We start from the raw sequence: 19,234 nt of genomic DNA, 5'->3' as shown, positions 1-19,234 counted from the left end.
TTTCATTCTACATGAAAGGATAATAGGGATGATACATAAATGTGTATTATCACTTTTTTTGCGAATTTTATGACATTCTGACATTGTCATCTACTATTTTTTATTTTTTATTCACCCAAAGATGATAATAAAATAATGGTTTTACAATACACCTTACGATACATACAATTAAGGTTTTAAAAAAAAAAGGAAAATAAAAAACGGTAATAAACAAATTGGAATAAATAAAAACACTATTGTGTTATTATTGTGGATGCTCTTAATTATTTAAGTTGATATTTCCATGTTTCCTTCACAAATGCACACATTATATATAGCAAACAAATATAAATAAATCATTTGTTCGTCCTTTACCTGGCTAATTACGCTTTCGTACTCATATAAATATTGTGCAGTTTATTATAAAACGTTACACCCGTTTTTTGCGTTAAAGGAACTTGAAAAAAATACAATAAAGAAAAAAAAAAAAGAGAGTAATGAATGAAAGGAAGAACGAATGAGCGAACGCCCAAATGAATAAAACAAGTAAGACGTATCCCCTTTTTTTTTTTTTTTTTTTTTTTATTCCGTTCCCCATGTTCACTATTTTATAGTTTTCCATTACAATGAACGGTAAATAAATTTCCATAATTTTTAATATGAAGTTTAATATTTTCTTCTCTTTGTTATATCCCTGTTTTTGAAATTATTATCCTCATAATTTGCACCTTTTTGTTCCCATTAGTTTTTTATTTATATATCTTTCATAAGAGCTATTTCTTTCACTAGCCGTACTTGTACTACCCTTGTTATTCCTTTTTCTAGTGGAATTAATGTTTTCCGTTTTCCTACCTATGCTTCGCATTCTATATTTATGAGCTTCCCCAAATCTTTTTCTTAGCCTGCTTTGCTTGTTTTTCCTTCGTTTGTCCCTGCGTCTACTACTCCCACATCTACCTCTACTACTATTTTCACCATCACTACTCCTACTACTTACACTTCTCCTATTACTTGCACATCTCCTACTACTTGCACTACTCCTACTACTTGCACATCTCCTACTACTTGCACTACTCCTACTACTTGCACTTCTCCTACAACTTACACTTCTCCTATTACTTGCACTTCTCCTATTACTTGCACTTCTCCTACTACTTTCACTTCTCCTACTACTTGCACTTCTCCTATTACTTGCACTTCTCCTATTACTTGCACTTCTCCTATTACTTGCACTTCTCCTACTACTTTCACTTCTCCTACTACTTGCACTTCTCCTATTACTTGCACTTCTCCTATTATCTGCACTCCTCCCACTACTCTCACTTCTCCTCCTACTCCTACTCCTGCTGCTGCTGCTGCTGCTTTCCCCTCTTCTGCAACTCCTATTGGTTCTCCTCCGAGCACTGCCCCCCCTATGTCTTTCCTTCAAGCCAATTTTGCGACTTGTGTAATTCCTATGGCACCTGATTTCCGCCTTTTCATCATCCCCCCTGCGCATGTTATGATTTCTTTTGGTATATATTTTTTCATTTTTATTTTTTCTATAATTAATCCTTTCACTTGATAGTATAATCCTATCGCCACTATGTTTGCTACTTTTGTATGTAATTTGAATATTTGATTTTTCCTCTTTTTTTTTATTAAAATTGAAACCACGCGATTTGTGTTTTTCCAGGGGTAAATAGGTAATATATATTTTCCTCCCATAAAAAAACATATCGTTTTTTTGAAAAATTTTAGCTGAAGTTTGTTCATCATAAACATCAATTATGGCTTCTTTTAAAAACTTTCGCTTCGAGAGGTTTGCACAGTTATTACGATCGGTGTTACCCTTGTGGGTACCATCACTAGCTGCCCCTGTACCCCAACTACTGTTGAACATTTTTTTAGCTGACAAATTATAAAGTTGTACCTTTTTAATTTGACCACAATCTTTAAAAAAATCCACGATATCATTTTCATTACATTTATAGTAAATATTAGAGACTTTTAATTTGAGCATATTTTTTGCTTTCAACGGATTTTCTATTTCTTCATTCATTATTTTCATTTTTTGATTAATTTCATTCTTTTTCTTATCTAGATAAGATAAAACATTGTCAATATATATCCTAATTTTATATGTTCTTTTAGATACTCCTAAACTAATAATATCCTGATTTCGAATTTTATATTTTTTATGAATATCACATAGGGTATTATTTAATCTTGTTCTAGATTTCGATCCTACATCTACTAAGTAGAGATGATAATCTTTAGAAAAAAACAAGACACAGTGGAATCTGGATATAGATGGATTTAAACAGATAATATCATTATGATCATTTTTCCCGAATGATATATATACTTTTTTTTCAAAAAAATAATTTTGAGTTTTCTCTTCAATTGTAAAACTATTAGACATCCTACAACTAAGGGTTTCTGAAATTTCTTTTTTCGTTTCTTCAATTAATGTATCGTTATAACAAATATCATTACTCTCAACAATTTTCTTTTCATAATATTTTTCCTCTATACCAATATCTGCCACTAAATTTTTATCTGTTTGCATATTACAGTTTGTTATCAGCCAAGTATATATTTCCGTATTTTTTAATAAATCATTTCTTATGTTCATATAAATTCTACCCAACTTATTTTGTCCTTTTCTTTCAAGGACACCAAAAAAGAAAAAATCTTTTATCATATTTTTATTTTCGACTTTTTCCGCATCTTCAGTATTTACCTTATATATTATTTCACGACTACCCGTTTCTTTTAAATTATCTCTCATAGTTTCGTATCTTCGAAATTTATCTCGTTGTATCATCTCCATCCATGTTAACTTGTTCTTATTCCATTCAGGGTTCTGGAGAATAGTAAAAAGGGGAAAGAAGAACGATTTCATCAATTGGAGAAAATGGTGCAGTAGCAAGCAGCAAGCAGCGGGTGGACGGGTCGAACGAAAAAATGGAGCAGTAAAATAGGGAAGCACAATGGGGAAGCAAAATGGAGCAGTAAAATGGGGAAGCACAATGGGGAAGCAAAATGGAGCAGTAAAATGGGGAAGCACAATGGGGAAGCAAAATGGAGCAGTAAAATGGGGAAGCACAATGGGGAAGCACAGTGGGGAAGCAAAATGGAGCAGTAAAATGGGGAAGCACAATGGGGAAGCAAAATGGAGCAGTAAAATAGAGCAGAAAAACGGGGAAGTAAAATGGGCCTGCTCACCCAAACGCCCCTCCCCCACGGATATGCCCAAACTCCCAAATACCAAACGCGCATATGTAGACACACATATACAAACATATACACATATAAACCTATGCATATATGTCTTTAAATTTTCTTTTTTTTACCTCACTTAGGTACTGCGAAACCCACATTAAATCGGGGATTGTCAACTTGTTTATAACATCAACGACGATCTCAAGCGAGTTTCGCTTCTCTTCTGTTAACTCCTTTTCGTCATAATATATTGTAGCATCATTTTGGAATAGTTCAATTGCTTTTTTTTCATTTATTAGTTTCACATGGTTATAGTTGGAAGAAGTGAAATCAGTGTTTTGCACAAAATTACTCTCAATCTTTTCTATATTCTCATATTTATTTCTTAAAAAGAAATAACAGTGATAGGGGGATATAAAATTAAAATCATTAAAAACTATTTCACAAATATAATAAAAATTTAAATAATGATGTGGCCCACTAAATATATCAATGGATGTAAATAAACATTCTTCTTTGTACTCTTTTTCATCAGGTATTACATTTTCCAAATGTTTGTTCATTTTGTTTTTTCTTCTTCTTCTTCCTCAGGTAATGATATATTTTTTTTTATAAATTCCCATTCCTAAACTGGTAGTATGGCCATCATTCGTCCTAAACAATTTTTAAATGACTATATTTGCGTTTAACGGAATTTAGCAAATTTGCGAATGGGCAAATTAGTACATCAGCAAATAGAAGAATAAGTATTTTTTTTTTTTATTTTTAGAGATATAATTGTACCTGCAAAATAAAAATATCTTCAATTCTTTTTTTCCCCTCTTCATATAGCTATAAATGTAGAAGCAAATTCTATTTTGGGAGATACATTACTTTCGTTCGTAAGAAAATAGAGGAGTTATAATACAAGTTCATCGTGCTATTATCCATTCGTCTAGTAGTTTGTTCAATTACCATTTGTTTATTTTTCTTATTTTGATTATTTTATGCTTATTTTGCTTATTTTATGCTTATTTTGCTTATTTTATGCTTATTTTGCTTATTTTATTCTTATTTTGCTTATTTTTTGCTTATTTTGCTTATTTTTTGCTTATTTTGCTTATTTTTTGCTTATTTTGCTTATTTTTTGCTTATTTTACTTATTTTATGCTTATTTTGCATATTTTGCATATTTTGATTATTTTGCATATTTTGCTTATTTTGCTCATTTTATTTTTCATGTTTCGTTTTTCTTATTTTGCCTATTTGACGTTTTATTTTTACATTTTAATGTACACGGTGAAACGCAATATTCACAATAAAAAATTTTCTCTCAACATTTTCGCGTATCATACGAAGCACATCATATTGAGCTCATATGAACAGTATAACACATACTGAACAAATGTATATATCCACTGTTTACATCACTTGTTCGTATCATTTATTTGCCATTCCGTAGTTTACATTGTTAACCTGAGGTGTTAATATTTCAAATATGATTATGTGCATGAGCCTTTAAACCAAATTAAATATATCCCAACCATTAGTATTTGTTAAAAAGAAATTATTTTTAGACATCCCTTCTTACCCCGTCTTTTACGCGGCATTTTTGTTTTATTTTGAGGCGCATATGTGATATGTTATACATAATAGGTCATACGTGTTATGCCATATGTTATAGGCAATACACCAAAGTGTATAAGCCATATATCCTACCCACGATCGTATAACGTAGATTATACCAAATGTACATATCCCCTTAATGATTGGCCTGACAAAATACTTCCTTTTTCTATCGGAGAATGAGAACAAATTAAATGTGCATGGTATGAAAATCCCCCAAATAATTAAGTTGTTGAATAAGAATAAAGATATAAAACAAGTTGACTTAGATAACATACATATACAAATTATCAATAACATAAATTACATTAACCCACAAAAGATTACAAATAATATAGTATGTAATAATTCCAGAGGAAAAGAAGACTTGAAATCATTAAAAAAAAAGATATATTTTAATCATTTATTACTCAGTGAAATAGTAAATAGGAATAACAGTTTCCCATTGTACGAGAGTAAAGAGTGTACAAGTACCAACAATACAGAAGATGGGACTGTAAAATTTCATGAACATGTTAGCAGTCAAAAGGTAGTATACGGTAGAAAGAAATGGAAAATGGTCAAAAGCATAGGGGATAAAAGTAGTCATCCAAGTAGTTGTAGTGAAAGTTATAATCATAGTTATACCGAAACGTGTAATGCTTATAGTGATGGAAAAAAAAAGGCATTTCTAAAATCAGCGTCCAGTGTACAAAACGACTTTAATTTTGAAGAGGAGAAAACAAATAAGGAAATTTTTAAAACGTTCGAATTAACAAAAAATTATACAAGTTTCGTGTTAGATAATATACTAAGGCACATATGTACATATTTATATAATTATAAAATATTAAACAAAATAAATACAGAGGAAAAAAATGGGAACGAATTTGTTTCAGTATTATTAATATCAAATGTATTTCATCATTTTTTTAAGTTAAAATTTGGATACACATATATCGTACATTTTTTAAATGGTTTAAGTTTATACAGGATTAAAAAAGACATAAATGTTTTTACCCTTAATTTCGAGTTAATAGATCATTATGTAACAGAAACGACGGAGGGAAAGAACAACACTATTTTGGAAAAAGAATATGATGTGTCTTACATTATAGACTACCTAAGCACGTACACAAAAGGAGATGAGTACTGCAGCACTGATAATAATAGTAACTATGGGAGTAGTAACAATAGGAACCAAAGTGAGAGAAATAAAAGTAGTGCTACTACAGGCGAGCCTAATTTGAATGTTTACAGATTTGAAGAAGAAAGCAAAAAAACAATTTATTTCGTTAACTTAAAAGAGAATGTACTACTAAGCTATAATATAAATGATTCATATTTAAATAATTTTTTAAAAATAATAGCAAATAAATACAATGTCGAAAAAATAAGTTTTAGTAACTACTGTTTGGTATTACATATGTACAGCATGTCCAATCATTTTGTGGTTAATCTTTTTGACTCCCTTCCACTTTTATTTTTGAAAAATAAAACATGTACTAATATTAACACATTTATAATTTTACTAAATTCTTGTATATTTTTTTTAAAAGGGAAGTCTTTTATAAATACATTTCACTCCTTTCGTGTTTATTTTCATTCCAATGAATGTAACATATTAATTCAGCACAAATCCCATATCCATGTTTTAAAGGAAAAGATATATTCTCTAATTGAACAAATAATAAATTATTTCTTACTAAATAAGGAAATAATGAATAATAATCATTTATTACAAATATTGGAAATATTGTCTTTTATAAAATATAATAAAATTTTGTTTTCTTATATTTTCAACAAAATAAATAATAGTCTTTGCTTATTGGACAAATACCAAATTTTTTATTTTATTAATTCTTTATCCAATTATTCTATAATTAATAACGATGCAAAAAATAATATATATGTACATACACTTAAAAATATTGATCAATATTCCAACACAGAAGTAAAAGAGCTAGAAGAATATTTGCGAGTGAAATACTGAACAAGTCAGGTAAACCACAAGAACTAGATGAGTACACTTGTTTGAAAGCGGCATTTTTTATATACTTACGTAGCACGTGTACGCTGTTCTTATATCTATATAAGGTGTAAGTATATAGATATGTATATGGTATATATAATAGCAAGTATATTGGTGTGGGCATATATATACAAATTTTAATTCATATGATGGAATTCACAAAAACATACGCATATATCTACGCACGTGTGTGCGATTCGTTTAAGTTTAAAAAACAGAGTACATGATTTTCATTTCTTGTGCATACTGTGCTTAACGTACTATGATAACACGTAAAAAAAAAAAAAAATTTTAATTTTTCATATTTTTTTATATTTTTTCTATGAAACGATAGTTTGGCTTCATAACAAAAATTTTTATAAGTTTGAAAAAATAAATTTTATTATTTCCCCTTTTTGGGACTACTTGAGGTTTTTCTCTATTCGAGCTAAGCGTGTCAACACAGTGGATGTTTTTACCCGTTTTACTATCACTGTTATTATTAGGGGTGGTATTGATCGTTGTAGTAACAGTGGCCATGTTAGTAGCAATAGTGGTGGTCGCGCTAGTAGCAATGAAAGTGGTCATGTGTGTTGAGTCTGTTGAAGTTGTAGTGGAATTGCTGTTGCTATTAGGAACATTACGATTGTTCCCAAGAGGGCTGTGATTTACGGCATCTTCAGATGTACTGCAAATGTTTTCTTTTGCTGCACTATAAAATGGTCTTTTCAAATTTTTATTAAAAATTTGTTTTAAATAAATATTAAATTCTTGTAGATTATAAATATTTATATTGTCGTCTACTATTAAATAATATGGATATGGTAGAGCGCTTTCAAATATGTTTTTCACTTCATTCTGTAAATAAAATACGCACATATGAAAAAAGGTACATAATAAATACATATGAATAAATGTACCCACATACACACACACATGCATACATACATTTATACGTATACATATTGAAAAGACTGTTTCCCACTGTAACAATTTAGTTTTTCTTTTTCTTTTTACTCCTTCTTTTGCATCTATTTTACAAGCTATTTTCTTCTTTTTTTTTTTTTTTTTTTCCTATTTTTACCTTATTTATAAAATTAAGAATTATTCTGAACTGTTCAGAATTATCCACGAATAAATATAGAGGACAATTATGCAACATAACGGAATATATACTGTTAAAAATACTTCTAATATATTCTTCATTGAACATTTTTTTTTGTTTAATTAAATATATATAAGTATTTTTGATTACTTCATCATTTATTATATTGCTCACATTTTTAATATGACTAATTAATATTTTTAAATTAGGGAAAATTTTAATATCGTTTAAATCAATTTTGTAGGATATAATGCTATAATAGAACTGCATGAATGCATCATAATAATTATTTGAAAATAAAATATGAAAATCATTTAAATCGTATAAGCATATTTTAGATAAATACACGGGATTCATGTTATAATATAAATTACTTGTTTTGTAAATGTTTTCTAAACATTGTTCAGAATTATTTATATATATACTACCAGTTTCAACATCATTTTTTTCTCTTTTCCCTTTTCCATTATTTATTTTATATGAATATATATTTTTTATATTATAATTATTTTCATAATGTAATATATCTTTATTTTTTTTAAAAACACTTAAATTTTCAAAATACCAGTCATATATATTAGGAAAAAGAGCTTTTTTTTTTTTGTAAAATTTTAAGGAAGTAAACAATATTCCTGGTTTCTTAATATGAACAAAATATGTTCCTTTTGACTTCTGATAATAATATTCTCTAATGTAGTAATTAAACAACTTTCTTATTTCATTGTAGTTTGTTGGCATCTTTTCGTGAGTGAACATAACAATATGTTATGTGCTATGTGTACTAAGTACCATGGAACGTATCAGCAGTATGCATGTGAACTTACGTACGCAACGCATACAAACGTAAACAGGTAATTATTTATGCAAATTAATATGCATCTACATGTACATATACTTACATACATACAAACGTACCTATGTGTATTTTTTTTTTTTTTTTTTTTTTTTCTCCCTTTTGAAGTCTTGTTCTTCTCTTGCTCCCATCGCTTTTTTCTCACAAAATAAACGAGAACAAAGGATTAGCGAACTACAAATTATGCTTACCCTTTTCATGAATCATTCTCCATTTCTATATTATATATATGTATTGGTATTATACAAAAATATATTTGTACTTGTGATCATTTTGATTTTCCATTATTATTTCTATTAAACTTATTGTGCCAGCTTACACATAATAACAAGAATAGTTTTTATTTATTTCACGCTTAACGTCAATATAACATATTTTTTCCCCTTGAAATAAAAAAAAATAAATTTATGTTTCCTAAGCTGTAATGTAAAGCTTGTTTTTCCACGAGGATATTTTCCTTCCAAATTGTCTTACTATATTAGACACAATCTAATATTTCTTATTTTATTGTATTTTTTTAAAATTATTATTAAGTCATTTTCTTTTCTTATCCTCTAAATAATAAGTAAATTTTTGTGTTAATAATGAAGTAATTTTTAATCATAACACAAAATAAAAAAAAAAAATAAAAAAAAAAAAAAATAGGAACTTAATATAATAAAATATGTAAGTAATAATATATAACAAACAAAAGGAATGTATGTAATGATTTTTTAAATGTTGAAAATAAAGTGATAATAAAACAAAAGTAAAAACTCAAATTATTGTAAAATTAAATAAAAAGGAGGTTATTAAAGTGTAACAATAACGTATATTAATGTAAATAAAACATCCTTAGGTATCGTATTTATGAAAAAGCAAATTAAAAATTTAAAAAAATATATATAATTTTAAAATAAATTATAATATTAAAATAAAATATAATTTAAAAAATACGTGAAAAAAATATAAACAAAATACCCATAACAAAATCTTAGAAATTTAGGATTATATTGTTTTATGTGTAAACATCAAAACATTCGAAAAAAGTATATAAAAATGTGTTTTCCCTATTTTGTTTTTCATTTTATAACGTTTAATCGTCATATGTGCTGGTAAACATATATATATATATGTGCATATATAAATATGTTTACATATACATTCATATATGTATACATATATATGTATACATATACATTTATTATTCATACATCAAACATATATACACGGCAGGAACGGATCAAACAAACAACAATTTAATTATAAAAGGTTATCATAAAAAGGAACAAAAAAAAAAAAAAAAAAATGCATTTAAAGCGTTATGAATATTTCTTGAAAGATTGTAAAAATATATATAAAGTAAGGAAAAATTATTATTACTTGTTAATACGGACAGGAACGTTTCGACATAGCAAATTAATGTTTTTAAAACATAACTTGCACAACGTTTTATGTAACTTCTACATTCAATTTAATTTTTTTTTTTTTTTTTTTCTAGCTTTTTTATGGATCCATTCAAACGTTCTAATAAATTAATTTTTCGCAATTATTACTACTATTTTTTTTTTTTTTTTTTTGAATTATTTTAGCCCTTGTTGCATATTAATAAATGCTTCGTGTTACAATTTTTAGTCATATTTTATCTTTTCGTGATTATAAGAAATTATAGTCATTATATCCCTTTAGAAGTTAATGCTATTTCTTTTATTTAGTTGGATTAATTTTGTATCTAGCCTACTAGAATATTTTTTTTTTTTTTGTTCACGTTTACTTAATTTTTTTTTTTTTGCTTTCCTTCTTTAATAATATGGCTTTTCCATCAAAACGGGGGTAGTGTGTGAAGCTCTTTTTTCTTCCCCCCAGAAGGATGCTTCAGGATCTAACATTTCATCTTTCCTTGTGGTGGATTTACCATAAACATCTGCTTGGTCCATTTTATCATATTTTTCATTCTCAGTTTTTTTTTTAAAAAAGAAAAAGGAGGAAGCAAGAGCCAAGATTCCTACTCCTCCAGCTAATCCAATGATTATTAACGTTTTCTTATTATTTGAATTTCCTTCGTTGTATTCATACTCTTCTTTAAATTCATCCTTTATTACTACTTCATTATTTTCCTTAATTTCTGCTCTTTTTTCTACACAATTACACAAATAAAAATCACAAGAACTGTTGGTAATTTTTTCAGGTTCACATGGGCAATTTAAACTGTCCTTATTATTTGAAATAAATATTCTAGGTAGTACAATTTTTTCCCCATCAAGACTATATAGTTTTACATTCCCCGAGTTTCTTTTCAATTCTTTTTCGATTTCATTTTTATAAATATCACAGGGAAAATCTTCTTGTACTTCCTCTGGGTGTGATAAAGCAGTTGTTGCAATAAAATCTTTATTATTAATTAAACATGTTGGTTTTACATTAAAAATAAAGCATTTTTTATTTATTTTATCATAATTACCCCAGTTAAAACCTTTTCCTTTGCTCTTATTAAAATTAGCATTAAATGCTCCTACTGGTAAAAATGCTCCTTTAATCATATCCGGATTGTTGTCTCGAAATCCTTGTTCTAATTTTTTATAGTCCGTCATATTTTCTTCGTATTGTGTAGGTTGATCCGAAGCACTAGCTTCAAAAACAATTCTATTACATTCGGTTAAATTATCAGCATAAAATGCTTTAACAGATGGAATTTCTTCACAATTCCCATCGACCCATAAACCAAATTTAGCAACACCTAAACTTTTACGAGGGCACTTAACATCCCAATCACTGACCACATTTTTGCTTAAATATGCATAATGCTTAAAATTGTCCGTTTTCGCTGGTTTAAAACAAAACATAGTATCTTTATCTGCAGCATCCTTACTGCAATATCGTGGACCTATATTTTCTTGTGCTGATAAATATAAAATATAACATGTTTTCGTTTTTTCATCATAAACAGCTGGATGCCTATATGATGTATTTAAATCATCTGATATAACAAAACTTGATGCATGTTTTGAGCATAAAGATAAATCATTTAAATTCATAAGATCCGCATGTTCTTCATATCTTTTTCTAAGTACTTCTATAGTAACAGGAGATATGTGATCATCTGTAGCTGGGAAAGCGAAACCCCCTGACTTTAAATTTCTATTACCGGTAGCTACTGGAGTTAAAAAATCTACATTCGAATTTTCAATAATAATACCTTTTCCAAATACTGGACATTTCCCACCTGGTATTCTATATTTTGAATTTTTGACTTCTGCATCTTCACCTAAATCAACCCTAACACCTGCTCCATGTGTTTTTTCTACATCATATTTTTCCATATATTTCTTCCATGGATTACTCATACGTGTACTTCTTTCAACTACTTGTCCTTTTTCTATTAATGTGCCACCACTACCATTTAACCTACCGTGTTTTGCATTTCTTGGGCTGGCATAAACATGTATTAAATATTGAGTGCTCAAAAGTAAAATGTAGTATAATTTCTTCATTTTGCTTAAAATAAATATAACTGAAAAAATTATGTACTTTTAATTTAACGCATTAATTTGGGAAAGCAGCTACCATATAGCTATAAAATAATTATGATGTACTTATGTATACATGTATTATGCACATCTATATATACATATACATAGAAGTGCTTATAAATATATCCACATGTACACTTATGATAAACTCCTAAAAAAATTGTATAAAACCCACTCCAATTCTATGGTTATTCAAAAAAAAAAAAAAAAAAAAAAAAAAATTAATTAAATAAAATTAAATAAAATTAAATAAAATTAAAAAAATTTGACAAATTAAGCAAATTTAACGAGTAAAATAAGTTATATATGACAAATGAGATATATAGGTGAAATAAGTTAAATAAATTAAATTAAATATTTTTAATTTTCCTCCTTTTTTTTTTATTAAGTACACATGTGTTACACAAATAATCTACTTTATGGAAAATTATACTTTTATAAATATACTACACATATATCTTATAATTCAAATGGCAATGTGTAACTATGATTTTTTCTTTTTTTTTTCTCTTTCTGTTTCTCTTTTTTTGCACTTAAAGTTTTTTATCTTGTGCATTAAAAATAAATAGATCTACTTTAACTGCTTTTATATTTTCTTAATTCAAATAAGAGATTCTCCAAAAGAAGAAACACAACAAAGAAAACAAATAAAAAAAAAAAAAGCAGAAAAAACAAAAAAATAAAAAAAAAAAAAGCAGAAAAAACAAAAAAAATAAAAAAACAAAAATAAAAATAAAAATAAAGAACTTAATTAAATTTTTGAGTTACAAAGCAAGTTTTTTGCTTAAATTTTTTTTTTTTTTTCCATTAAATTTCTCATTTAAAAAAGTTCAAGTAAAAAACAAAAAAAAGAAAAAAAACGAATAAAAAAATGGACAATAAGAAAAAAACAATTAATTTTATATATATTTTGTGGATAATACACAAAAAAAAAAAAAAAAAAAAATAACGTGGAATAAGAAAAAAGAAAAGAAAAGCAGAACACAAACAGAAAGAGTAACAACTAGAGTAACAACAAGAGCAACAACAAAAGTAACAAATACAGCAACAAAACAAATCGAACTGGTTCTATTTTTTATTTTACAACAGTTGCATGCTAGAACTGGAGCTAAATCACTCAACAATAAAAAAGTAAAAGGAAAAAAAATTAAAAGGCACAAGAACCATTGAATTTAATTATTTGTTTGGTAACAAATATATATGATCAAGAAAAGAAAAAAAAAAAAATCGAAAAAAAGAAATAATGTAATTATGAAATAATGAAATAAACAAATAAGTAGATATTAACAGGTATATATGTACATGTGTACATTTGTACATGTGCATATGTGTATATATACTAAAATGGAAAATTTTAAAAAGAGCAAGTTGAAGTATAACGTCTTATAAATTTTTTTTTCTTTTTTTTTTTTTTTTATAACAGTATTGTTAAAATATGTTACTTTTTTTTATGTTATGTACCTTTTTTTTTTCAAGAATGAAAAAGTAATAATTTAAGCTTTTTTATTTCAAAATTATAATTGAATACCAAAAAATTAATACTATTTTACACATAAAATTTACACTATTTCAAATATGTGTACATAAGTATAGCATAGGAAGTGACCACATGTAATATAAAAGTGAAAGTTCAGTATATATATATATATATATATATATATATATATATATATATGTATATGTACATACATATATTACGTTAGGTTAAATATAAAGGCATATTTTTTAATCCCTCTGTACAACGGCAGAACATATATAAACATGAGCATAATTCTTACACCCCTTTTTTTTTTTTTGCTAACCATATTTTAAAATATTTTACTGTGCCTATATTTTTTCTCTTTCTCTATAAAATGGATCTGAATAAAGCTACACCATTTTTTTATAGTGCTTATTTTGATAGCACATGCAAATGGAAAGAAAAAGAATAAGAAAAAAAAAGATAAGAAAAAGCATAATTTTTGTTAAAATTATTTTATGTTAAATCTTTTTTTTTTTTTTTTTTTTCCCTTTTCTTATATATTTTAAGATACCGAATAGTTTTTTTATTAAAAAGGAAAAAATTAAGTGAAACAAACTCTTTCTTACATATTTGAAATCTTAGTTTTGTTGAAGGACTAATTTATTATTTTTTTTTCAATTTGTGAAATTATTCAAAAAAAGTAATAAGCCTATATAACATTTTTATAGACCCATTATGCAACTTGCATGTTTGGGATATAAAACATATATTACAAATTAAAAAAAAAAAAAAAAAAATGTATGTTCTTTAAATGGGGAAAAAAAGAAAAAACAAGTATTCACCTTTTAGAGTGTTAAATTAGTTAAGTCATGTTTCCACGTTCTCTTTTTTTTCTCCCATTTCGCGTTTTACATTGTCCTTTTGTTTCCCTCTGAATTTATTTTCCTCTTTATGCAAGTAGTGATCTAATATCTTGTAATTTATTTTACGGGTTAATAAAATAACATCAATTTTTTTTATTAACAAAAAATCAAATAACAAAAAAAAGGTACTATCAAATGTGATAAAGGGGAAAAATGTTCGAGCAGAACTGTAGTCAAATTGTAACAACTTTTTTTTTTTGTTACTACACATTTTGCTACTACACAGTTTTTCAAATAAGAAAAGACGCACGTATACATACGCAAGTGAGCAAAAACAAAAGCATACGAACACGCAAACACATATATATACGCGCATAAATGCATATACATTTTTCTGTTAAGTACAGTGTACCTCATAACTATATTTTAAAAATTCGAAAAAGATGAAAAAATTCTCATGGAAACACAAAATTACTGATGAGCTAGCTACATTTGTAAATTGTTGTGTTCATAAATATTTAAGGCCATACATACACATGTGTGTACTTTAAAAAAAAAAAAAAAAAAAAAATTTCGATTTTTTGAAAAATATATTTTAAATTGATATTATTTAGAAGGGACATCAAATCTTTATTCCAACATTACAGAAAAAAAGGGACAAAAAAGGGACAAAAAAGGGACAAAAAAGGGACAAAAAAGGGAGAAAAATGGGAGAAAAATGGGAGAAAAATGGGAGAAAAATGGGAGAAAAATGGGAGAAAAATGGGAGAAAAATGGGAGAAAAATGGGAGAAAAATGGGAGAAAAAAGGAAAAATAATTAACGGTTAATAGCTAATGATAAGAATGTTCACAGAGAAAAGGACAAAATGCACAAAATGTATAAAATGTACAAAATATGCAAAATTTGCAAAATATGAAAAATATGAAAAATATGCAATATACGCAAAATACGCAAAATATGCAAAATACGCAAAGTATGCAAAATATGAAAAATAAACAAAATAAGCAAAATACATAAAATATACAAAAACAAAGCAATAAAAGGAAAAACTGGGTGGGAGAAAATTCCAGTCATTATAAAGTGCACACCTTGGTACATGTAAATATTTTTTTTCCAAAATGGACCAGCGAAAACGTCTTTGTATTAATAATTGGAGTGAACGGTCAGTTGGAGGTACCGCTTCTTCGGATGGACTAATGTATTACTCAAATTAGCTAACAGTTTCATACGTGCCATTAGAAACTGCCAACGGTGAAAAATGGAAAGGAGGTTATAATACACCTATTTAAAATTATATTTTCTCATTCGTATGAGATGCATAAAAGCCAATATAAGAGCTAAAATGGATGTTATGATAAAAATAACTCCTAGTAAAGTTGTACTAAGATAAAAATTGGAATTGGAAATAACAATTATTTTCGTATAATTAATTTTAAAATTGTTCTCAATGTAAATATAAAAAGGAAATGTTAAAGGGCCATCAAGTATTGCATACAAACGTTTAACATAATTAAATGCTGAAGGTATCATCCAGTTTATGAAATGACTATTTTCAATAGCATTTCCTGCTTTGTTATATTTTAAAGATTGAGGCAAGACAACTAGTTTTTCATTAGTTTCATTATTTTCTTGTAAAATATATGATTGTATTTCTTCATCCATCCAAAAATAAACTTTATTTTTATATAAATTAACAAGTATAGGACTAGGATTTTTAAAAAATTTTCTAAAATATTTTATTGTTATGTCTTCTACCTTTTGTTTTAATGGTAAAGAATTTGGAAATGGTGCTTCATCAGGTTGACTATCATAAAACATGTAATTGTCTGTAAAAACATTCCATTGCAATATACCACACGGATGTAATAATTTATTTACACCTTCATGCTCATATGTAATCAAGGGAAAACATTCATTCAGTTCTTCCTTTTTTAAAAATATATTTCCACTTAATTGTTCTTTTTTTAAACTCGTTATAAACCCATTATGATTCTGTTGAATACCATGAATTTCATAATGGACATTTATTTGCCCTTCAAGTACCTTCAAATGTTTATTTCCATTACAGTGTTCATGTGTTACTTTAACTATTGTATATTTCGTATAAGACTGATCTTTATATTCATATGGGATTCTACATTCAGTATATCGTGAACTCAATAACAATATGTTAATACCAAGTATTAAATTAAAAAAAAAGAGAAATAGTAAAAATGATATCGTTGCAGAATACTTATGCACCCATATGGGTCCAACCACTTTTTCTATTCTATACCATTGTACAAATTTATAAATAAAATTTATATATTTCGAGTTTTTTTTGTAATATAATTTTCCCTTTTGGGGGGGAATTTCACTATGTTCTTTCTTTGGGTTCGTCATGTTAAACCTCCTTCCTTCGCCAACTGCTTGCGTCACCCCAATTGTACATACGAGTGTGTATATATATATATGCGGAAGTAAACATAAGAGTGCACACACGAAAATGTATATATAGGTTTATTTATGGAAGTTCACATATGCGTGTATAAATTTTCTTAAAATCGCATATGCCCGTACAAGCGTTATTTCTCGCTAAAGACAGTGAAAATTATGCAATATTTGTCAGTTTCATCATCATCGGTTTTATCATAATTTTTTATATCATAATCAGCTTTATCAAAATAAAAATGTAATTTAAACATAAAAAAAATTTTAAACATGTTTATCCAATAATAATTGCATTTTTCCATATATTCAGACGTATTGTTTTTTTTTTTTTTTCGTTGTTAATTTTTAAGGAGAATATGCTGGATAGGCCCCTAGCTTGAAATATAAAATTTTGTTCGTGTATTGCGCAAGTGCATAATTACACATGCATATACCTTTTTAACGGCTTCGTTTTCCTTGTTATCTTTCTTGTACTATTTTTTTTTTATTCTTCCACTTAAAAATTTTCCATTTATAAAAATTAATAATGCACTAATATTTTTTTCGCAAAAAAGGGAAATACAACAAAGAAAAATTATAACAAATTTGCAAAAATGAAAAACAAGAAACGAGAAAGGAGAAACTAAGAAATAATTGGCTAGCAAAGATAAACAACTAATTTGATCTGAAAAAAAAATAATAAACTAATTTTAATAATTTGCTTTTCTCCTATTTTTCATTTTTTTTTTTTTTTCTATTTAATCGTATATATATTTTTATATGAATATGCATTTTTATAATCATACTTATGTGCACTTCTGAATGTTTTTTTTTTTACAATTTCTCGTACTGTGATAGTCCAAACGAGCAATGCGGGATAAGGGAAAATAAGCTGTTCATTCGGTTTTTATGTTCTTTCATTTTTTTATTCTTTTGTAATCTTGTTCCTTCGTTATCTTGTTCCTTCGTTATCTTGTTCCTTCGTTATCTTGTTCCTTCGCTTTTGCGTTCTTTCCGTTTTTTTGCTTATTTTGTATTTTTTCTTTACAATATCGTATGCATTTCCTTGGTCCTAGTTCTCTTCTATTTGAAAATTTTCTTATTTAATTAGACCAATTCAAAGTTTATTCACATATATATATATATATATATATATATGTAAATATATGCATATTAGCACTTATAAATATTTTAATCTACCAAAGTTAAAATCTGTTATGTGCTTTTCCTCTTTTCCTTTAAAGCAAATTGATGACAAAATTCGGAATTTACGTGTAACTTAACAAAGGTGTAGCAACTGCAGCATTAAAATATTTACTATTATGTTGACCCCTTTTTTTTTTTGGTCATTTTTATAAGATCGTAAAGAATAAAATAGAGAAAAAATATAAACATAAACAAAGCACAAACGAAGCACAAACGTATATTAAAATAAAGTGACTACACTAAATGTATGAGAGAAATGTAATCATCCGTATTTTCAAATACGTACAAGTATACATTTATAATGCAAATATATATATATATATATATATGTACATCAAATGGGATGTGCACATGTTCATATAATATTAACCGTTTAATTGAAGTACTCAAGACGACTATACGTGAGTTTAGAAACTACAAAAGAAAAACGACCCTGTTCAATTTCTATATACACAGCAATGTGCGTGTGTGCAAAAATGCAATTTAGAAATTGGAAAATACGAGAATATGCATGTGTATGCACGTATGTGTACGTATGCACACACACACGCACTTATACACCCTTCTAAGAGCTAACTAAATTTTTACATTTTATAGAACATCCTTTCATTTATTGTTCCTTTACTTTTTTTTTTTTTTTTTTTAACTTAAACATTATAAGTAAATAATATTTTAATACATTATATTTTTTTTTTAAATTTAATTATGCACAATGCGTTTTGCATATGTGACAAAAGTTCAGCTAAACAGTTAACATGACTGTTAACTTGATTTTTAACTTGACTGTTATGGTGGTTGTTAACGTACTTGTTATTGTAATAGTTAACGAGATGAATACCTATACAATTACCAAAGGGATGCAAAAAAATATGAACGTAGAACGTACCAAATGCAAAAGCTATATTTGTACAATATATTAAATGTTCATTTTGATACAGAAAGATTTTTTTTTTTTTTTCCTTTTCCCGTATAAAATTCTATGGTTCCAAATTGTATACATAAAAAATAAAAAAAAATCTTTGATAAGTTTGTATTATTCCATAA

General features: G+C 26.8%; 5 protein-coding genes across 5 annotated transcripts; 1 reads left to right on the top strand and 4 right to left on the bottom strand.

Annotated features, from left to right (window-relative positions):
- Window positions 1-694: 694 nt before the first annotated feature.
- Window positions 695-3,749, bottom strand: PmUG01_09042900 (conserved Plasmodium protein, unknown function; the record flags this gene model as incomplete). The annotated part of the gene is made up of 2 exons (XM_029005130.1): window positions 695-2,827; window positions 3,318-3,749. 2 exons carry the CDS (start codon window positions 3,747-3,749, stop codon window positions 695-697), a joined length of 2,565 nt encoding a protein of 854 aa, XP_028861751.1.
- Window positions 3,750-4,930: 1,181 nt separating this feature from the next.
- Window positions 4,931-6,763, top strand: PmUG01_09042800 (conserved Plasmodium protein, unknown function; the record flags this gene model as incomplete). Its single annotated transcript, XM_029005129.1, has 1 exon — window positions 4,931-6,763. The coding sequence occupies one exon, from the start codon at window positions 4,931-4,933 to the stop codon at window positions 6,761-6,763; it is 1,833 nt and encodes a 610-aa protein (XP_028861750.1).
- Window positions 6,764-7,111: 348 nt separating this feature from the next.
- PmUG01_09042700 (conserved Plasmodium protein, unknown function) lies at window positions 7,112-8,624 on the bottom strand (the record flags this gene model as incomplete). The annotated part of the gene is made up of 2 exons (XM_029005128.1): window positions 7,112-7,639; window positions 7,866-8,624. 2 exons carry the CDS (start codon window positions 8,622-8,624, stop codon window positions 7,112-7,114), a joined length of 1,287 nt encoding a protein of 428 aa, XP_028861749.1.
- A 1,896-nt stretch (window positions 8,625-10,520) lies between these two features.
- Window positions 10,521-12,209, bottom strand: AMA1 (apical membrane antigen 1, putative; the record flags this gene model as incomplete). The annotated part of the gene is made up of 1 exon (XM_029005127.1): window positions 10,521-12,209. One exon carries the CDS (start codon window positions 12,207-12,209, stop codon window positions 10,521-10,523), a length of 1,689 nt encoding a protein of 562 aa, XP_028861748.1.
- Window positions 12,210-15,856: 3,647 nt separating this feature from the next.
- On the bottom strand, window positions 15,857-16,957 carry PmUG01_09042500 (LEM3/CDC50 family protein, putative; the record flags this gene model as incomplete). The annotated part of the gene is made up of 1 exon (XM_029005126.1): window positions 15,857-16,957. One exon carries the CDS (start codon window positions 16,955-16,957, stop codon window positions 15,857-15,859), a length of 1,101 nt encoding a protein of 366 aa, XP_028861747.1.
- Between the last annotated feature and the right edge of the window lie 2,277 nt (window positions 16,958-19,234).

Source organism: Plasmodium malariae (genome assembly GCF_900090045.1).
Source record: "Plasmodium malariae genome assembly, chromosome: 9".
NCBI lineage: Eukaryota > Apicomplexa > Aconoidasida > Haemosporida > Plasmodiidae > Plasmodium > Plasmodium malariae.
Note: the sequence above shows the minus strand (reverse complement) of the source record. Positions and strands in the feature narration are given on the sequence as shown.